This window comes from Sturnus vulgaris, chromosome Z (assembly GCF_052056855.1).
Source record: "Sturnus vulgaris isolate bStuVul1 chromosome Z, bStuVul1.hap1, whole genome shotgun sequence".
NCBI lineage: Eukaryota > Metazoa > Chordata > Aves > Passeriformes > Sturnidae > Sturnus > Sturnus vulgaris.
Window position 1 is genome coordinate 81,649,124 of NC_142283.1, and position 19,285 is coordinate 81,668,408.

The window sequence follows — 19,285 nt, forward strand, 5'->3', positions numbered from 1 at the left end:
CTTAAAGGCCAGCTCCCTCTTTTTTTTTTTGGCTTTAAGAAGCACGGATGCAAAGGGAAATAAAATTCCCTGCGTGTTTTATATCTATTTCTTCTCTGGGGTAAATGCTCCACAGCTGCTTTTAAGGTCTGAGCACTATTTTTATGTCACTTTTATGTCACCTCCTGGCTCAGCAGCCCCTGGAAGGGCTGTGCTCACAGGCAGGTGGTGGCAAAGGGCTGGAACAGCAGGAGAAGGATCCCAGGCCCAGAGCTGCCACATCCTGAATTCTTGCTGCTGGACACTGGGATTTTCCAAGCCAGTTGCAAAAAAAAAAAAAAGGAGCTTTGGAGAGGATGCTCAGGGTAAATATTTGCAATGGGAAAAGCAACTTGGAATTCCTCACTGTGAGAAAAGGAGCAGATCCAAAGTTGTGGGAGGCTCCAAAGAGGGGATGCTGGCCAGGAGCTCCTCACTCCCTGATTTCAGGAGCAGGAGAGTCCAAGGAAGGCTCCAGCAGCTGGAGCTGAGCAGCACAACCTGCTGGGAACTTGCAGGCTCTTCCTGCAGCTCTGTTTGCCACACAGCAGGAGAGGGAGAATCCCAGCCAGGATCAGAGGCACCAGCAAGTGCAGCATCCCACAAATAAAATTACAGCCAGAGAAGGGAGAGGCTGGCATAAGGCTGATGGCACCTGGATTGTGTCACCAGGGCCAAACCTCAAATCCTGGGGACAGGAGCCACGTGGAGGGGGCTGGAGAATTCCTGAAGGGCTCAGCCTGGAGAAAAGGAGCCTCAGGAGGGACCTTGTGGCTCTGACAGGAGGGGACAGCCAAGGAGGATTTGGGATTTTATCCCAAGGAGCAGGGACAGGAGGAGAGGCTGTGCTGGGACAGGCTGAGGGGGGACAGCAGCAGGAATTTCCCCATGGGAAAGGTGGTGAGGGATTAGCAGGGGCTGCCCAGGGAATTCTGGAGTGGCCAGCTCCCAGCATTTGTGGGCCACAGCAGCAGTGACAAAGCAGAGCTGTCTCAGTGCCCCACTGGAGCCTCTCCTGCTGGTCCAGGAGCAGGAATTTTGTGCAGCCAGGCTGCCTGAGCAGCCCCTCTGCAGCACCGTGAAGGCTTCTCAGCTAAATCAAACTGACAAATCAGCAGATGCTGAGGGGCTTGCAGCAAATGGACTGTGTTTCCTTTCTCATATGGAGAAGGAGGGTAAAAATAAGAATGACTTTCACATGCCGTCACAAATCAAGGGATATTCTAGAAGCATTGGAGCAGAGGGAATTCAGATTTAGACCTCTTGAAATCTGGGGTTCGAGCTGAGTTTTTACTTCTCAATAATATAAAGAACTATTCTGGTGTTGGTTAAGAGCTGCATTTAAAGGCACAGATCCGTGAGAAAGGAGCCCCGGTGTTGCAGAACGGGCTCCCAAAGCCTCTGCAGCTGCCGGCACAGCACCAAAGATTGGCCGCGAGCTTTTCATCGGCATTTTTGTTGTGCACACAGGTTGCCCTCAGCTCAAGCCGTTCCAGATGTGCTGGAAAGTTCATCCCGAGGAAGAAACCCCCGAACACGGGTGGTCCAAAGCCCCGCTTTGATGTCCACGCCCAGGTAGGAAGGGCTTTTTGGTTGAGCACATTTGGGAACCATTAGGATTCGTCAGTCACACACAGCCCGGTTTCCGTTCGGGAGGGAGCAGGGGGAGCATCCTTTTCGGATTAGCTCGGCTTCCTGTTTGCAGGATTGTGGCCAGAGAGAGCAGCTCCAGCTCCCATCCAGCTGCGAAACAAAAGCGCACAAACACCAAGGGCAGGGAGAGAACTCAGCTCCCCCGGCTTTGGGGCCACTTCTGAGCTTTAAAAGCTGCACGGCAAAAAAAAAAATAAAAATCCCAGTGGTTAGTGGAGCAAATGCACAAGGAATTAAATTAAAAAGAGACTTAAAAAGTCTCTGCAGCACCCCCAGTGACCTGGGCTGGAGCTCACCTCGGTCCTCAGGGCGTTACTCAGCCCTCAGGACATTGAAGCCACATTTCCAGGCTTAAAATAGGGTTTAAGTAGGCCAGGAGTGCCAGCACGGGGATGTTTTCAGCTCGAGTGAGCACCCACTTCTCGCTTGGCCCAGTGGAACCCTGCTGGCACCGAGCCCTGAGCGAGGATTGGGGAGGGATGCAGGAGCCCCAGAGTGGCCGGCATGAGCCCAGCACATCCCAGGCACGGAGGAAAATCAGCCACAAAATCCTCCTGTTTCCAATCTGCCAATTTAAAATATGGGGAATAAAGTGCAGTTCTCTCCTCACGTGTCATTTTTTTGGGAGGACACCTCGTGGTGTCCCGACAATGAAAGGCAGGGAGGGGTCCCCTGCCATTCCCCACTGCTGGGATCTCCTCCTTGCCCCCAGGCAGCAAAGCCATCTGGAAATCAATTTGGAGCGAAGTGTAAAGGGAGAAGATTTTTGCGATCGAACGCTGTAGGTCTCATTATTTAATTAATTTCTACAAAGCGGGGAGCGCCGAGACAGATGCAGGAGAGAGCTGGAGAGGCAGCGAGGACATTGTTGGGTTTGTGCTCCTCTAAAGAGCCAATTATTCCCCTTCAAGCCCTTTAGTTTCAGGGCTGCCGCTGTCGGTGCAGGGATAAAAGGGGGAGCCTTTCATCTGCAGGATTTCAAGTGCCAGTCCTCCAGGCACACCAAAGCCACATGGAGTGGGCTGGCTTCTTTTCCTCCTTAATGCATTATTCTGCAGTGGGATTATTAAACATTAGTGAATAGAGAATTTAAATTTGCAGCATTGACAGCTGATTAATTTTGTTTTTGAAGGAAAAAAAAAAAAAATTCGTTCAGCATCAAAATTCTAAATTAAACCTTTTAAGGGAACTTCCAAGGAAAAGCACAATGGATGCTGTTTTCCCTGACTCTAAGACTCTTTTCTGTAATTCTACACTAAGGGGGAATTTTCTTTTAGTTACTGAATAAAATCCAAGTTTGAGTCACTGGAATCAGGAAATTGGAGGTGTCCTGACCCATTAATTTCATATCCATCCATTCCCATCCATTCCCATCCACACCACCAGTCAAACTGAATAAGAATAAAAAGAATGACTACACAAATCCAAGCAGCAGCCAAATCGTGGGAATATGCTTTATTAAGTGTTAATATCCCAGTGCACAGTGTTTTCAGTTCCACTCTCAGAAAATCAAGTTACTAATTAATGTCACTTTAATTCCAAATGGAGTTGTTTCTACAGTGGCCTAATGTGACTGATTCGTTCTCAATCCCCTCCTTTTCCTCGTTGCTCTCAAGTTTCTGGTGGAGAAAATCTCCTCATCGAATCACAGAATAGTTTGGGTTAGAAAGGGCTGGGAAATACAAATGAAATACAAACCCCACCCCGTTTAGTGTTTAAGGAAGGGATTTATGGAGCAGTGCCCTTGGTTGTCCCACGTGCTCCTGTCCCATATTCCCCCCAGAAAAGCAGTGGCTGTGCTGAGTGGGCAGGATTTTAATGATTTCCATCCATCTCGGGATGGCTGAGAGGCAGAGCAGCACACACCTGGCCGGGGACAGGTACCTGAGCAAACAAAAATGCCATGATGCAAGTGGAAAGAAAGATCTCAACAATTTCCACTGCAAGAAAACTGAAAACTTTTAGCTTAAACTGGAACACACTAACTTTTAGCGATTGGAGAATAGTACCATGAATATGGTGATGGTAGTAGTTAGGATAGGATATAGGTGATAGGAGAAGTATTAATTAGTTATCATAGAATATGATGTTCTGTAAAAAAAAGTATAGAATGCATTGTAACCATAACTAGAGAGGTTTCAGACAAACCCTGTAGCTGAAAAACCTGTGGGCTGGGCTCTTGTCACCCACGAGCCCTGAATTGCTGTATCATCTAAATAGAATAAACAGCATTTTAAAGAGCCACCTGAGGCTCTTATAGCTGGTAGTGAGGCGAAGGAGGGTTTAACCAGTTCGTGGATTGGGGGTGGATTTAGGTCACAGAGCCACAGAAGCCCAGAATGATTTCAGTTAAGGATTGGCTCATTCCTCCCCATCCACCTTCACTATCCCAGGTGACCCCAACTGCTCACAGCCACCACACAGGGAAATACAGCATCCCATAAAAATATACAGCTCTGGAAAATAGGGAATCTTGCAGCACCCTCCAGCTCTTCACATGGACTTTGGGAATCCGAGGGATTAGGGGGGTTTAGCTGTAAACCCAGCTCAGGCTGCTCCACAGCACTTCAAACTCCTAATTTCCCAAAATCTCCATATTACCCGCTCAAGATCTTTGAGCAACCAACAGATTTGCCCAGACTGTTAATCCCACGTTTCATCCTTTGCTGGGTTTTTTGTTTTTTCTTTTTTTTTTTTTTTTTAGAGGCTGAGAAATGTAATCCTAATTTAATCCCGAAGCCCCAGGGGCAGGGCTGCAGTGGGAAGATCTCCACGTGCTGCTGGCACAGCCGTGGGGTTCAGTTGGAAAGGGTTTCCCAGAAATTCTCTTTGTATTCCCAAGGTCAAGGCAATGTGGGCAGTGACCCCAGAGCCCTGCTGGGTGAGTGGGACAGAAAGGGAATTTCAGGGATTTCCCCCCCCTGGCATTCCCTGGTGAGTGGCAAACTCGGATATTTCCACCAAGACACAACCTGAAGTCATTGAATTTTGCCCTGGTGCCAAAGTAAATATCCTCAGCTCTCTGAGGGCTTCACATATCCAGAATATTCCAAGGATTTTCACTCTCCTTGTCCCTATCCACCTTTTTCACTGAAGAGCTCACCTCTCTTTTTGAGCTTGAGGAAACAGAATAAATGAGGAGCTGGACTCTGCTGCTCCTCCTGGGTCCCTTCCATTGGCTCATTCAGCTTCCACAGGAGCTGTGTCCATGCAAATTCCATTCCACATCCACCTGTCCTTCCTCCCAAACTGAGCCCTCCCAGCTCCTGCCCTGCATTCCCACCTCGGGGATAATTCACTGCTGGAGCTGCTTCCAGCAAAAGCATTTTTCATTTACTTTTCTATTTCAAGGGGAAAAAAAAAAAAGAAACTTCTTTAGGCTGCACCTTAGGAATGTTTGGCTCAGTTAAGCTCAGCTTTAGGTGGTGCTGTAGGGCTCAGGTTCTGGGTTTGGGAGGGAAATAGGAGCACAAATAGGAGATGTGCCACCCCAGAAAGCAGAGTGGAAGAGGAACCCAGAGGTCTGGGCCTCCAACCCATTTAGTGGAGCTGGGATTTAGGGGATTAGTGGGATGAATCACATCACTTCCCCCAAAGATTCAGCAGGGCTGTGATTTGTGCCTGCTAAGCTGCTATAATGATGAACAATCCTTTTTATTAACAGGCCTAAAAATAGCACCAGCAGGCAGCCCTTACATAAAGCTGCAGTGACATGGCCCAGTCCCCTGGGAGCTGCTCCAGTCTGGGAGACGCCAGGGGGAAGAGGGGAACGTGGGGTGAAGCTGCTCTGACCTGCCCTGGGGGGTTTTCCTGCCCAGAAGGGGGGGTTTGGGGGCTGTGGGACACCCCACATCTCAGCCAGTTTTACCCCTCTTCAGCCCCAGGGTAACTCACACACACCAGTGGCTGCTTCCTCCTCTTCCCCAGCAGTTTTAGGGGGACACTGTGGGATCCCCGCTGCTCTGTAGGCAGCTCTGATTCCTTGGGGTCACCTCGGAGATCACCTTTGGTCCTTTTCCACCTTTGGCACTCCAGCTGTGCCTTCAGGAATCAATCCTCACCAGCTTTGCCTGCAATGAAACAAGAGAAGGAATTCTGGCACTCCTAAAAGAAACCAGGCAGAGATGAACACTGGGGAGATGTTTTGGTTTTAGTTTGAAACTGGGCAGAAACACTAATTTAGTGTGGTGGTTCAGCAAAATACTTATTTTTGTTGTGAGATAGGATTGGGAGTAAAAGCAAGGCAGGTTTAAAACGGAAAGGGTGTAAAGAAAAACTTTATTAAAAAACCAGCACAGGAGAACTGCCAGCCCTGGAGAAATCCTCCCCCAGTGAGCTCTGAGTGTCTGAACCAGCTCAAAATGCTGAAACCCCCCCCAGCACCCAAAGCTTTGAGAGCTTTTCCCCAAATCTCTGCTGCTCTCTGCAACTTCCAAGACGGAATTAGCAGAGCAATCATGAGAAAAGGAATCGGAGCCTTCTCCAAGCTGTCAAGTGCATTTTGCTGGATGATTAATTGGCAGAGCTGTGGCCAAGCCCTGGGTCCTGCTAAAGGCCATGCCCTTGACTTGCACCTGCCACTGATTGCAGAAAATGGATGTCTTCACTTCTCCTTTTTCTTTTTTTTTTTTTCTTTCCTAGTTTTGGGTGTTTTTTTTTTTTTTTTTTTTTTTTGTGCAGCTGTTAAACTGCTTTAAGGAAATCTTATTTATCTCGACCAGAAACTTGAACTTTTTCTCTAATCTAAGGAGGCTGAAATGAATGGAATTCTCTGCCTCAGCCTGACTCGTGGAAGCAATAGTTTAGGATCTTTAGGAAAGCTGTGCTAATTGGACACGGTTTTTGTTCCTTGTCTAGGAGCTGGGATGTTCCTGTGCTTTCCTGCAGTGGGATCTGTCCTCCCCGGGCTCTGCAAAGGGTGAGTGCAGCAGAAAGGGGGAAACCCCAAATTAAATTGTGATTTTTATCTGTTGGATCCGGGGGTGGAGTGAAGGAAAAGAAGTTTTTACATTTGGTGTTGAATTTTGTGGCAGGGACTACGGCAAAAGGGGCAAATCCACTGGTGGGTGATGCTGGGTTATTTGGTGTTCACTGATGGGGAGGAAGTGGGGTGGTGGCACTGAGGAGAAACCCTGAGAGCTCCTCAGGGAGTGATTCCCAAAGGATGGGCCAGGAGATCCTGGCAGGAATGTTCTGGAACAGCAGCTCAGAGCAGGGAAGGTGCCCCTGGATTTGAGGGGCTGACACAACCCAGGGGATCCCCGTGGCTTTCAGTGCCAGGAAATGTCCTGCAGCATTTCTCTGCTCCCTGATTCACCCTGCAAGCCCTGGGGAATCCCAAAACCCGGGCCTTTAAGGGCTGAGCCTAACCTTGCAGGGCTCAGGGTGCGTGGGCAGGCTCGGGAACACTCGTGCTCTGGAAATCACGGCTGTGTTATCTGCAGCTCCCCGTTCTCTGCAGCCAGCCCTGCAAGTCTGGTCTGCCCCCACACTGACAGCTCCTGGCTCCGGGGGGCTCCTCCCTGGGCCTGCCATCACCTGGGGACAGCAGGCAGGTGACAAAACAGCGCTGCCCTGTGCACTCAGAGGGTACAAACATCCCCTGAGCATCCCTGCCTTGTCCAGGCTGAGCATTCCCAGCTGGAATCTCAAACCCTCTCCAGGCCTCTGGAAGTTGCTCTGAGCTCCTTTGGGAGTTTTTTTTCTTTTTTCCTTTAGGGATCTGTGGCAGCACAGACAAGCCTGGGCTCCTGAGGTGACCCAGGAGTTACTCCTGGGAGGAAGGAGCTCAGAGTTGGGACAAAGCAGGAGAACAAATAACAGCCACATTCCCCCTGATCCTTTAAAATCAGTCTCTGCATGTGCTTAACCAGGAAAGCAACATCTGCTCCGCTCAATCCAGGTGTTTTATGTCCCTGTCATTAATTGGAGGGGACATTATGTCATCATACATCAACAGGGAAAGTTGGTTAAAGTGCCACTTATCTTCAGGGCTGTCATTAATCAGCTCCCTTTCATCATGTGACACCTTGGAATGTTTTCCTTCTCCTTTCCGAGTGGTTTGGAGTTAACAGTGTGGAAATCTCACACACACACACACACACACAGTGGTCACCGGGGGCTCTGCTGCCTGGGAGGGATTTCAAGGAGCATTTGTGCTGTGGGTGGGGATTGCAGCAGGGAGGAGCCATGCACGGATTCTGTGCCAGCCAATGCAGGGAATGTCATTTCCCTGGGACACCAGAGCATCACTGGGCTCTGTCCCATCCCTGGGAAACACAGCCTGAACTGCTGCAGGATCGTGAGTCAAACAAATTGAGTGTGACAGGGAAAAAAAAAAAAAAAAAAAAAAAAAAAAAAGCCAAGTCTTGACTGGATTTGCTTCCCAGGAATGACACGAAGTCAAGTATCTTATTAAGTTCAAGAGAATTACATTTTCCATGCTCCAGAGAGAGACACGGGCCCTTTGGAAAATCATAATGAACGCCTTTCTGCCACCCTCATTTACATAGCTTTGATAAATGGCTGTAACCAGATTAGGGAGATAAAATAACCAGTCTATTAATTACAATGATTATTATTTAATAGAAAATGGGATTGTGGGCGCTGCTGCTGGCAAAGGGAGGCTTAGCAATGCATTATATGGATGTGGTGGTTTATCTTCAGCACAAAGATAAGTGTCCAGCTCTTCTGCAAGCCAAAGAATATGTTCATTACCTGGGCAAGATTTATAAGTATAATTGAGTGTAATATTTTCCAACTCTTTGCCTTATTTGGTGGACAAGGCAGGGCTGCTGCTTTAATTAAGCTGGGTAAATGCTTTCATGAAGTTATCAAAGATTTGTACAGAAATTCTTGGGAAAATTGGGGACACGGAACAATCCCAGCTGGGGGTGCTGTTATCTCCAGCCCTGTGGAAATTAAAAACACTGAGGCCAGAAAGCTCAGGGGGCTTGGGGAGGGCTGAGGAGGGGTCTCCCTGTCCTGTGTCCCCATGCTGTGTCCCCATGCTGTGTCCCCTGTCCTGCCCTGCCTGCTGGTGCCATTAATTGGGACATTTCCCTCTCTGCAGCACTCAGCTCCTCTGCTTTGAGCCTGACATAAAATACATTTGATTGTGTATTTTTATTTCATACCCCCAGAAATGTTATCTCTCATCATTTTTCCTTCCATACCCATTCCCACCCATGTGGAGGAGCCAGTGAGGATGAACTGGAGAAGCAGAACAATCCCTGAAAGCCCAGCAGGGTTTAATAAGGATGGAGTTCCCACATTTAATGGGCCCTGTGACACCCTTGGTTATGGGTCAGCGAGGGAGCCCTGACCCTCATCCCCCCTAAATCCCTTTTACACATCACTTCCAACCCCAGCCATTCCTTCAGGGAATTGCTACTCAGAGAAATCGAGAGTAGTGCTGGTTAATAATAAACCAGGCAGCACGGAAAGAACAGATTGCAGTGGGAATTACTGTCTTTGCTGAGATTTCAGGGCTTGGGGGGGGATTTTTTGGGTTTGTCGCTGTTGTTTTTAGCTGAGAGATCCCAGCTGGGCCTGAGAACTCGAGTGTGTGTGTGTGTGTGTGTGTGTGTGAGGAGCTATTTTCCTCCATCCATTGGGATGCTTTAGCAGATCAGAGCACAGAGTCACACGGGAAGTCCTGGCAAAGGAGCTCTGTCCTTGTCCTGCCCATGGGTTAGAAGGAAAGTTTGCATTAGAACAGTGGCAGCAGTTTGAGCAACCCCAAAAATGGAGAAGCAAATTCAGCATCCGTCTACCTGTGCTTATCCCAAATTAAAACAAACAAAAAATCAGCATGTGCATCATCCCAAAACAATTCCAGCATTTCCTCGTGGCTCCTCTCGCAGGGAAGTGATGGAAGAAGCTGCAGGTACCTGCAGCCAGCTCTGGATTTGCAATCAAAGGGAAATTCCTCGTGCTGTCCTCAGGGATGGAGTGGAAATGCAGAGGGCAAGTGCTGGGGAGGAGTGTGTGTGATTATGGATTGAGCTGAGAGGGAATGATGCTCTCCAGAGCAGGACATAAACTGGGAGATGAAATATGAGGCCATAACTCAGCACAGCACCGTGTTTAATGGGTGCCTCGTTGGGAGCAGATAGGCCATAACACCACAATAATGAAATAGAAATGACCTGCATTCAAAAACAGATCAAATCAGGTCATTACCGAAGCGTCAGTTCTTGACTAAATAATTGCTAATGACCTTTGATAAAGAAATCACTCGTGTGGTATCACTGACAGCAGCATTGCCAACGGAGGCAGAGCTGTGGCTGCTCTCAGTCGGGGGCTGGGCTGTCACCATGGGCTGGGGATGGCTCTGTCCCACCCAGCTCTGGCACAAAAGGCTGCAAATGTCACAGCCAGGATCCCCAGCAGGGTGGGAAACCTGTGAGAGGTGCACGGGAGCATCCCAAAGGATCCCCGGGGAGCTGCTGGAGGCTGAGGATTTGAATCCCTGTGCTGATCATCCCAGCTGGAAAAGGAGTGAGGGACTGGTGGGTTTAGGGGATCCAGCAGGAAAAGGGACTGGTGGGTTTAGGGGATCCAGCAGGAAAAGGGACTGGTGGGTTTAGGGGATCCAGCAGGAAAAGGAGGGAGGGACTGGTGGGTTTAGGGGATCCAGCAGGAAAAGGAGGGAGGGACTGGTGGGTTTAGGGGATCCAGCTGGAAAAGGAGGGAGGGACTGGTGGGTTTAGGGGATCCAGCTGGAAAAGGAGGGAGGGACTGGTGGGTTTAGGGGATCCAGCATCTCCCCATCCCAGCACATCCTGTGCATGCACAGCATCCTCAGTCCCAAACCTCCACCTTGGAGCAGTGTGGGGCCCCATCCCTCAATCCTGGGTTTCTCTCAGCGATGTTCTGCTCACATTGGGTTTTCCAGATTTGCCAGATCAGGAAATGAAGCAAAAGGTTCATGCTGAGGGTCCCTGGACTGGCTCAGGGCGTTCCCAGAGGAATTCCCAGCAGAGCTCACGAGATGGAAATGTGCCCCAGGGCTGAGGAACAGCTGCCACAGGATCGGCACATTTCCTGGAACGGGGTGGTGGAGCAAAAAAAAAAAAAAAAAATTAAATAAAAATAAATCCATCAGAATAGGCTGGACTGAGAATGTCTCAGCTCGATGTGACAAAGCTTGCAGCACACCCACTCCCCTTGCCTTCCCTTGTTCCCTTCCCCCAGCCCCACGGAGGGAAAGCAGAGCTTCACACTTTCCCTAATACCAGCTGGTTCATTTATATTGCAGAAGTTTCCCGAGACAGCTCCTGACAGCGATATCCCAAACACAGAGCAGAGCATTTGCATCAAATGAGGAGAGCAGCCCCAGATTGGTGCAGGAAAACCCAGCCAGGGGCCTGGGCAAGGATTCCTGCTCTGGGGCTCAGTTATTGAGGTTGGAAAAGCCTCCCCAAACTCCCGAGTTCAAACGTTGCAGCACTGAGCCATGTCCCCAAAGTGTCACATCCACAGGGCTGGACATCCCTCCAGGGATGGGGACTCCATCCTGCCTCCCTCACTCTTCCAGTTTTCCTAAAACCAACCTGGAGCTCCCCTGGGATGGAGTTTTTTGCTCAAGCTGCCTGGTTCTGAAATTGTTCTGGTGGTTCCCAAAGTCCCTGGAAATCAGGAAACTCAAAGTGATCCTCCACTCTGAGTGCCTAAAGCAGAGAAGGGAAGGAAGGATCATTGCTATTTCCTTGGTAAAAAAATGGAAGAAAACAGGTGCTTTAAAATTTTCCAAGGTGCAAACTAAATGACAAAACGCAGGAGCATTTCATTGTTTGAGTTTGGAATAAAAGACAGATAATTAGGAAATTGGGAGTCTATTAATTTCCCAAATTTACTCAGGCACGAAGCACTGAGCTCTGGTGATATTTGCTTACCTCGTCATTATGCAAAAATATATTAGCTAATTATTTTGACTAATGCAATTAAGATATGCATATTTAGCATAAACTCCACAATAGAAACGTTCCAGTCAGCAGTTGCTGGCTTGCACTCGTGGGCAGCAGAGAGGGAAAAGGCAAACAGGGAAATTGCTCCTGCTCTGCCACAGGAGGTGCCAGGGCTGCCACGATCCCTCTGGGCACGGGGAGTTTGTCCTTTCCCAGAAGCACGGCCTGGTTTGGGCTGGGATATTCCCAATATCCAACGGGCAGCCATTGCCTGGGTGCTGTCCTGGAGCCCTTTGGGGACAGGAGATTTCCTCTCCTCCACGAGGATTGTGTGAGGAGCACGGGGCAGGATCAGCCCTGCAGGGAAATCCAGAGGTTCTGCTCCAGATGTGACCACTGCCATTCACCAGCGGCTGTTTCCAAATGTTCAGGAGAGGAAGGAGAGGCCAGCACGGAAAAGTGGCAATGTTTGGGTGACTCCAACTCTGGCTGTGCTTCCAGAGGAGCCAGTTTGGCGAATTCCTGCCGAGCCATGTGGGCTGTCAAATGGCTTCTGCTGTATTTTGTTGCCCTTTCAAATATTTCTGTGCGAGTGGGATGTACCATCTGCCGGCCAATCTGGCTGTGTCTGCAACAGCGCCGCTCCCAGCGCCGCGCCCATGGGCGCTCAGCACCCAGCACAGCCGGCCCGGCCACCCAGCTGCCACCCAGCGCCCACCCAGCGCCCAGCCAGCGCCCAGCCAGCACCCACCCAGCACCCACCCAGCTGCCACCAAGGCTCCCTCCCGAGCCCGGTCATTCCTGGGAGCTGCTGCTCCATCCCTGGGCATGCTTGGGCAGCCTGGGTGGCAGGGCGGGGTCACTGCTTTGGGTCCTTTTGGGTCACTTTGGGGTCCTTTGTGTCCCTTTGTATCACTTTGGGTCACTTTGGGTCTCTTTGGGTCACTTTGGGTGTCCTCAGGTCTCTTTGTGTCTCTTTGGGTCACTTTGTGTCTCTTTGGATCACTTTGTGTCTCTTCAGGTCTCTTTGTGTCCCTTTGCATCCCTTTGAGTCTCCCTGTGTCCCTTTGGGTCCCTCTGGGTCCCTTTATGTCCCTTTGGGTCTCTTTGTGTCCCTCTGGGTTCCTTTGTGTCCCTTTGGGTCCCTCTGGGTTCCTTTGTGTCTCTTTAGGTATCTTTGGGTCACTTTGTGTCTCTTTGGGTGACTTTGTATCTCTTTGTGTTCCTTTGGGTCACTTTGTGTCCCTCTGGGTTCCTTTGTGTCTCCTTGTGTCCCTTTGGGTCTCCTTGTGTCCCTCTGTATCCCTTTGTGTCCCTCTGAGTCCTCCCAGTGCCGTCCCAGCTCTGTCTCCATCCTCACCGAGCAGAGCCACCCCACCAAGTTTCCAACTCTTTCCCTGCCTTTGTACGGATTTGTTTTTCCCGTCCTGCACATTCCCAGTGGCTGCTGACTCCCAGCACACTCCAGACAGGTTCGAGAGGGCGGATTAGACATTGCTGACAGTGCTGAGAAATCCTCATTTCCATCCTGCTGCAAGAACAGCCTGCTCTTAGGGAAATGACTCCAGTAATTCCCTGCGGATTGGCCTGGGCTGTGCCACCAAAGCAAAGGACTCAGGGATCAGGAGGGGAAAAGCAATGCCGGGAAAATAATCTCCTTAAGCATGGCTCATCCTCCCCAGTGCCTGTGCACACCCTGAGTAACACCTACACCTGGGAGTAAGGTGTGTGGAACACCCCAGGCACCCACAGAGCACCCACAGAGCACCCCAGCAGTGTCACCCCAAAATCTGTCCCTTAGCAAAAGCATCGAGTCCAGCTCAACAGGTTTAACTCTGCTTCATCTGCTGGGGATGGGCTGGAAATTCCTTCTTTTTTCCTCCAGGAGTTTTCATACCAATGTGCATTTTCATGGCTTGTGAATACTGGGGAAGGCTTTGCCTCACAGAGTTGAAGGGATCAGGACTTACAGGTGGGATTTCCTCCCCAGCAGCTCCAAAATTCGAGGCACAAAGAGCAGATCTAGGAATGGCAATGACGGCTGCGGGCTCTGCCCCTCCTCGGCTGGATTTTCATCTTCTCTGGACTCAGGGAAGTTTGGGGCAGCGGTGAAATGAAATTTTAAAAAGCAGGGGTTGTTGTAAGATCAGGGTGTGCCCCTGGATTTGCTGCTCGAGATCCCAGCACATCCCAGCTGCTGCTCAGGGTTACCCCTCCACAGGCAGCGATTTGATCTCCCCCTCCCAGCTCTTTACTTTTATTCCTTATTATTTTCGAGACGCTTAACAAGTGTGATGGCAAGAGCTTTGGGGGCAGATTATTGCTGAATGCAAATCCCATTAAGTTCCGCCGGAGCTGTGGCACACATCTGACAGCGATATCTGGCAGCGCATCTCACCCCGCTCCTCCTGCGGGGATCTCTGCTCCCCGGGAAGCTGCGCTGAAACTTAATCGGGAATTACACCCTCTAAATACCCGCCGAGGAGAGAGTGGACTTTTCAAACCCAAAGCCTTTAATCTTCTTAGGTAATGAGGGGAAAAGTGCTGTGACTCTCCGAGGAGAAAGCGGCTCCGGTGATTGGGGGCTGCAGGAAAACTGCGGCTCTTGCTCCGTTGATCCCGTTCCATTGAACCCCCCCTCCCGTTGTTAATAAACAGCCCCATGAAAAGGGAAAAGCAGCTCCCAGAGAAGCAGCCCAGACAAGGCCTTTCCCTGCCCTTTTTGCCCTTTAATTAATTCCACAAGGATCGCGGGAGGGAGGTTTGGGGGCAGCAGGAAAATCACAGCGGATCCCAAGGATCCAAACTGCGGCTCTGTGGCACACGAAGGGTGCTGGGCAGAGCCAAGGGGAAAAATCCCGCTGGAAAAAAAACCAAACTTCCTGCTCTCCCAAAGTTTGTGATGCCAGAGGGAAAGGATTTGTGAGCCCTCGGAAAGTGCCATTCCCAAATCACAACGAGATCCTGCCTTTAGCAGGCTAATCATTAACAAATAATCGAATTATTAAAGAATAATAATTAAGCACGAGCTGCACACAAAATCATCTTCCAGAGATGGGGAATCCACAGCAAGGATGGTGAGGAAAAAGGTTAAAAAAAACTTTAAAAAGGGAAAGCAAACTTCAACTGTACCTCGCTGAGAGAACTGGAGAGGACAGGGCTTCAGGTAATGATTATTTTTATTAAGGTATTGCCTAGGAATCAATCCAACAAAAGAAAGAACACCATTTCCTGATTTTTCCCCTGTTTTTATCCCCATGCTGGCGTGGAGTAATGATTCCAAGTAATGAGAGTCAGAGCATTCCTGGGAATTGCCAGGGCTGGGAGTCACTCCCAGCATCAGCAGACCCAACCCCACAACTCTGTGAGAACACCCAGAAAAAAAGGGAGAAACCAAAGGAGTTCAGGGTTTTGGGAGACCCGTTTTCATTGCAATTTTGCCTAATTAGTCTCTGATAATTAATGCTGCGAGTGCAGTGGAGATGGAATCAGACAAAATGCTGGTGAGGAAGCCCCATGGAAGCCATCCATCTTTGGATAGTAATGATTATGTTCTTTTTTATTATTAAAGATCCCATTAGAAAGAATTGATGATTTTTCCCCTTTGTGAGAGAAATAATCAACATTCCGTCGGCTGCTCCTGGTTTTGGTGCAGATCCCTAATTAGCCACAGTTAAAAAGAGATTTTGCCTGAATGGCTTTTGGGGAACATTACATCCAAATTACAGCCCCGCCGATTTATTTCCAGGGAAAATACACTCCCAATAAATAACTCCAATCCACTTGGCCTGAACAAACAGAGGAAAAAAAAACAGGAGGGGAAGGAGGATTTCCCACTGCTCCATTCCTCAGGGAATTTGGCCCTTCCAGCCCAGAGCTGGTTGAGGCCAGCAAGAAGGAGCAGCTCAGCTGTCCCGTGGCTGCTCCCAGCCATTCCCAAAATGTTGGGAATTGTCCTGTCAGGATATAAAAAAAGCAGATTTCAAGGTGCAGGTTCATCCCTTCCATGGGTGCCATCTCTGCAGCTGCACTTGGAAGTGCCTTTAATGGGAAGCCATTACAAGAGGAAGTCATTTGGAGATCATTCCCATGCTGGGAAATTTTGTTTCCGGAGCCATTTCATGCAAATTTCACTCTTTGCTTGTTGGGAGTTGATGAATTCCAACGGCGCTCGCCTCGAGTGAGAAGATTCGAGTTTGATGCGGATTCTTCAAAACAATGCCTGCACAAGTTGCATTTAATGTGGGAATTCAGCTTTTAATTTCCAGCCCACAGTGCTGAGTTTGGCAGGCAGCTTAATTCCATATCCAGGAAGGATGTAGCAGGGAGCCTTTTCCATCCTGAATCAAATGGAATTGGTGATTTGCATGCACCTTTGGAGTCAAAATCAAACATTTGCCCTGGCTTGGCCCTCGTTTAATTAAAATGATGAGAAGGAGCGATAGGCTTTTGGTCTGAGGCAAAAAGGATGCACAGCCCTGAAATTTGGAACAAACATAAAAAAAATTGCGAAAGGCATGGTTGGAAGTGATAAGAAATGCCAAGACTATGTATTACATGGGATCACGGGATGAAAATAGAAAATATCCTTAAAAAAAATCCCGGCGTGCTGTGAAACTGTTGTAGGAAGGGCTGGATTGGATTACAGGATTTATGGATAATGTCCCTGCACCCAGCACTGCCCAGGCTTGAGGGGGCCAGGGGAGGGAAGGGAACAGGAATTTTCTCTGGGATCAGGGCTGGAAGAACGGGCAGGTTCTTATTTGCATTTGTGAGCACAGATTCGTTTCTTTAATTGGGAGTTTAATGCATTTGACATGAGCTGAAATGCCAGTTCTGGAAAACAACTGCTCATTCCTAGAGAGCTGAGGGTTCCCTCTCTGCCATTGCCATCTCTTGTGGCTCCAGGGATCCAGGATATCAATATCGCAGGTAAACTGGTTTTTGTCAACATTGCAGCACCAACTTTGCCTCTCCAAGCATGGGATGAGGAGCAGGGAAAGAGCCCTGCTCCAATGCAGGAATTCATCCCTGTCAGCTTCCCCCAGCCCAGCCAGGCTTGTTCTCCACCATCCTCTGGAGTCACCACCAGCAAAGTTTGAAGAACACCAGAAAATACAAAGTTTGTTTTAAAAACTGAAATTTCAAATGGCTTTTAAAAGAACTGATTGAAATAGAGGTTGTTTTTTTTTTCCCCCAAGACCAAATCACCACTTGAACAGCTGAGCTATTTTTAGCCCCAAAGCTTTGCACTCTTAAGTTGCTTGTTTGAGCCCAGTAAAATCAAGAACAAAAGAGGAATTCATCTCACCCCATTTCACCCTCCAGAATCTGGGCTCTGCTTTCTCCTGGAGCCATGGGAAGGCCCCTGGCTGCTCCAGGACACCCATGCCACCTGCCCTGGAGATGTGGCTTTAAAGGGTCATTTTCATTGCCACCACCCCAATTCCCTGTCAGCTCCACAGGGGAAAATGATGAATTCCATTCCCAGCTGAATTCTCCTCTTGGGAAGAGCCCCACTCTGGGTTTTCTCCTACAGCACCACGAGAGCTGATTTTATTTGAATTTTAAACACTTTGATGTCTGGGGACTTGGCTCTTGTACAGTCCCAAACTTCCAGCAGGAGGGAAGAGTTCCCAGGACTTTGAACTTGACTTGGTTTCCCACTATTCTTCACCATCTGCATTCATCTCAAGTGGGATTCTCTCCTGCTTTTTTGGGTTTGCTGCTGCTCCAGGAGTCACGCGAGGCTCCGCTCCTGCATCTGGTTTGGGAATGGGAATATGGGAATGGGGCTGGGAACGGGAATTGAATGGGGATGGAATGGAAGGGGCCAAGCAGCAAAATGATGATTTAGGGAGGGGAGAGGAGGAAGGAGGGAAATGCAAAGTGGCTGAGCTGGGCTGGGAACTGGAACTGGGGAGCTTTGTGCTGCTGCCACCATCCCTGCCCTTCCTGAAGTGTCTGGGAACTTCATTTTTCCCTGTAACTGCAGCAATATTCCCTGGAGACCCGTTTGCCACATCCCCCTTTAATATCAAGGCGTCACCTTGAAACCAAGGCCCTCCTCAGGACAGCAGCTCCAGTCCTGATTTCAGTGCCCTGCGGCTGCTCCTGAGCCGGCTCCTGCTGCACCAAGCCCGGCAGGGCCCCAGCCCTGCCCGCAGAAGGAGCTGGCCCTGGGAGGGACAGGAGGGATCCCAGAGCAGGATAAAATCCCTTCCAAACTGCAGGGAAACCCCGGCTGGCTCTGCTGCCACCGTGCCGGGCTTTTAGGGCTCCATCCATCCTCCCTCTCTCCATCCCTCCATCCATCCCTCCATCCCTGCATCCATTCCTCCATCCCTGCATCCCTGCATCCATCCCTGCATCCCTCCATCCATTCCTCCCTCCATCCCTGCATCCATTCCTCCATCCCTCCATTCCTCCATCCCTGCATCCCTCCATCCCTGCATCCCTCCCTCCACCCCTCCATCCCTGTATCCCTCCATCCCTCCCTCCATCCCTCTATTCCTCCATCCCTCCCTCCATCCCTCCCTCCATCTCTCCATCCATCCCTCCATCCCTCCATCCCTCCCTCCATCCCTGCATCCATTCCTCCATCCCTGCATCCACCCCTCCATCCATCTCTCCATCCCTGCATCCCTCCCTCCACCCCAGACGCCGGCGCAGCCTCCAGGCGCTCCCTAATGCGCGGTGCCGGGGAGCCGCGGCCCCCCCTCGCTGTTCTGGTTTGGTGCCCACAACATCTGGTCACCCTATAGCCTTTTTTTTAATCCAATCGCGCCGTTCCCTCGGCGCATTCCCGGCTGCCAGCAGCTGAGCTGTGCCTGCTGGCACGGCAGACCCAGCCCACGCCGGCTCCGGGGCTGGCCCGGCCCGAATTCCTCAGCTTTGTTCCCCATCTAAAGCCGCAATTCTGCTCTGCCTCGGGGAAGGCGAGGCTTTGGGGCCGCTGCTGCTTTAGGGGTGCGGGAGGTGCTTCCCTGGTGGTTTTGGGGTTCTTGGCAGGGACAGCCCCGCTGGCTCCCCTGGCACTGCCGCCACAGGAGCCTGCTACAGTAGCCAGACTTTCCCTCTGTCTCTCTCCCTACAAATCCGTTTCAAATGTTGCTAGAATGTCAAAAGAGACCCTTAGGACCAGCAGATTTCACAGGCCTGACTTTAAAAAAATAAAGCCCAAGGACCTCAGCGCATGGAGGGGAAGCTGGGGGCTGGAATGGGGATAAATCCCTCTCCAGCACAGCACTGAACCAGCTCCTGCTGGATGCCGCGGGGTGTGAGCGCTCTGTGGGGCCATTCCAAGGCAGCAGGGTCACCCCAAAGGGCCACCCCGAGGGATGTGTGGGGTCCCAGGTGACACCACTGCAGTGGCACGGCGTGTTTGGCTTGGACACACTGAGCATTAGCAGAAATGCCAGCGTTGCCCGAGCCCTACAGGAGCAGGCTCTGTTCTATCCCGGTGCCTCAGCCATAAACGCTCCAGGATGTTCACCCAAGGACTGCACAGCGCAGTGTGGGCTATCGGTCTGGCACGGAGCACCACGAGCTCTGCTATTTGCCAGTGATATTTGAAATGCTAAGCCCAGAAGAAAAGCGTCAGGCAATAACATCCTGTTTTCTGTGCACGGCGTCCCATTTCCCCAGCAGTGGGAAAAGGCTGCTCCTCATTCCTCACAAGCCGTGTAATACCCTGAGCTGCG

The 19,285-nt window shown here is 50.3% G+C and overlaps 1 protein-coding gene across 1 annotated transcript in view; it reads left to right on the forward strand.

Annotated features, from left to right (window-relative positions):
• Positions 1-19,285, forward strand: part of LOC148219966 (uncharacterized) — a 61,401-nt gene that overhangs the window by 30,844 nt on the left and 11,272 nt on the right. The window contains exons 6-7 of the mRNA XM_088157036.1: positions 1,489-1,593; positions 6,529-6,589. Coding sequence (XP_088013162.1) covers positions 1,580-1,593; positions 6,529-6,589 — 75 coding nt within the window. The 5' untranslated portion in view covers positions 1,489-1,579. The remainder of the gene's footprint in view (positions 1-1,488; positions 1,594-6,528; positions 6,590-19,285) is intronic.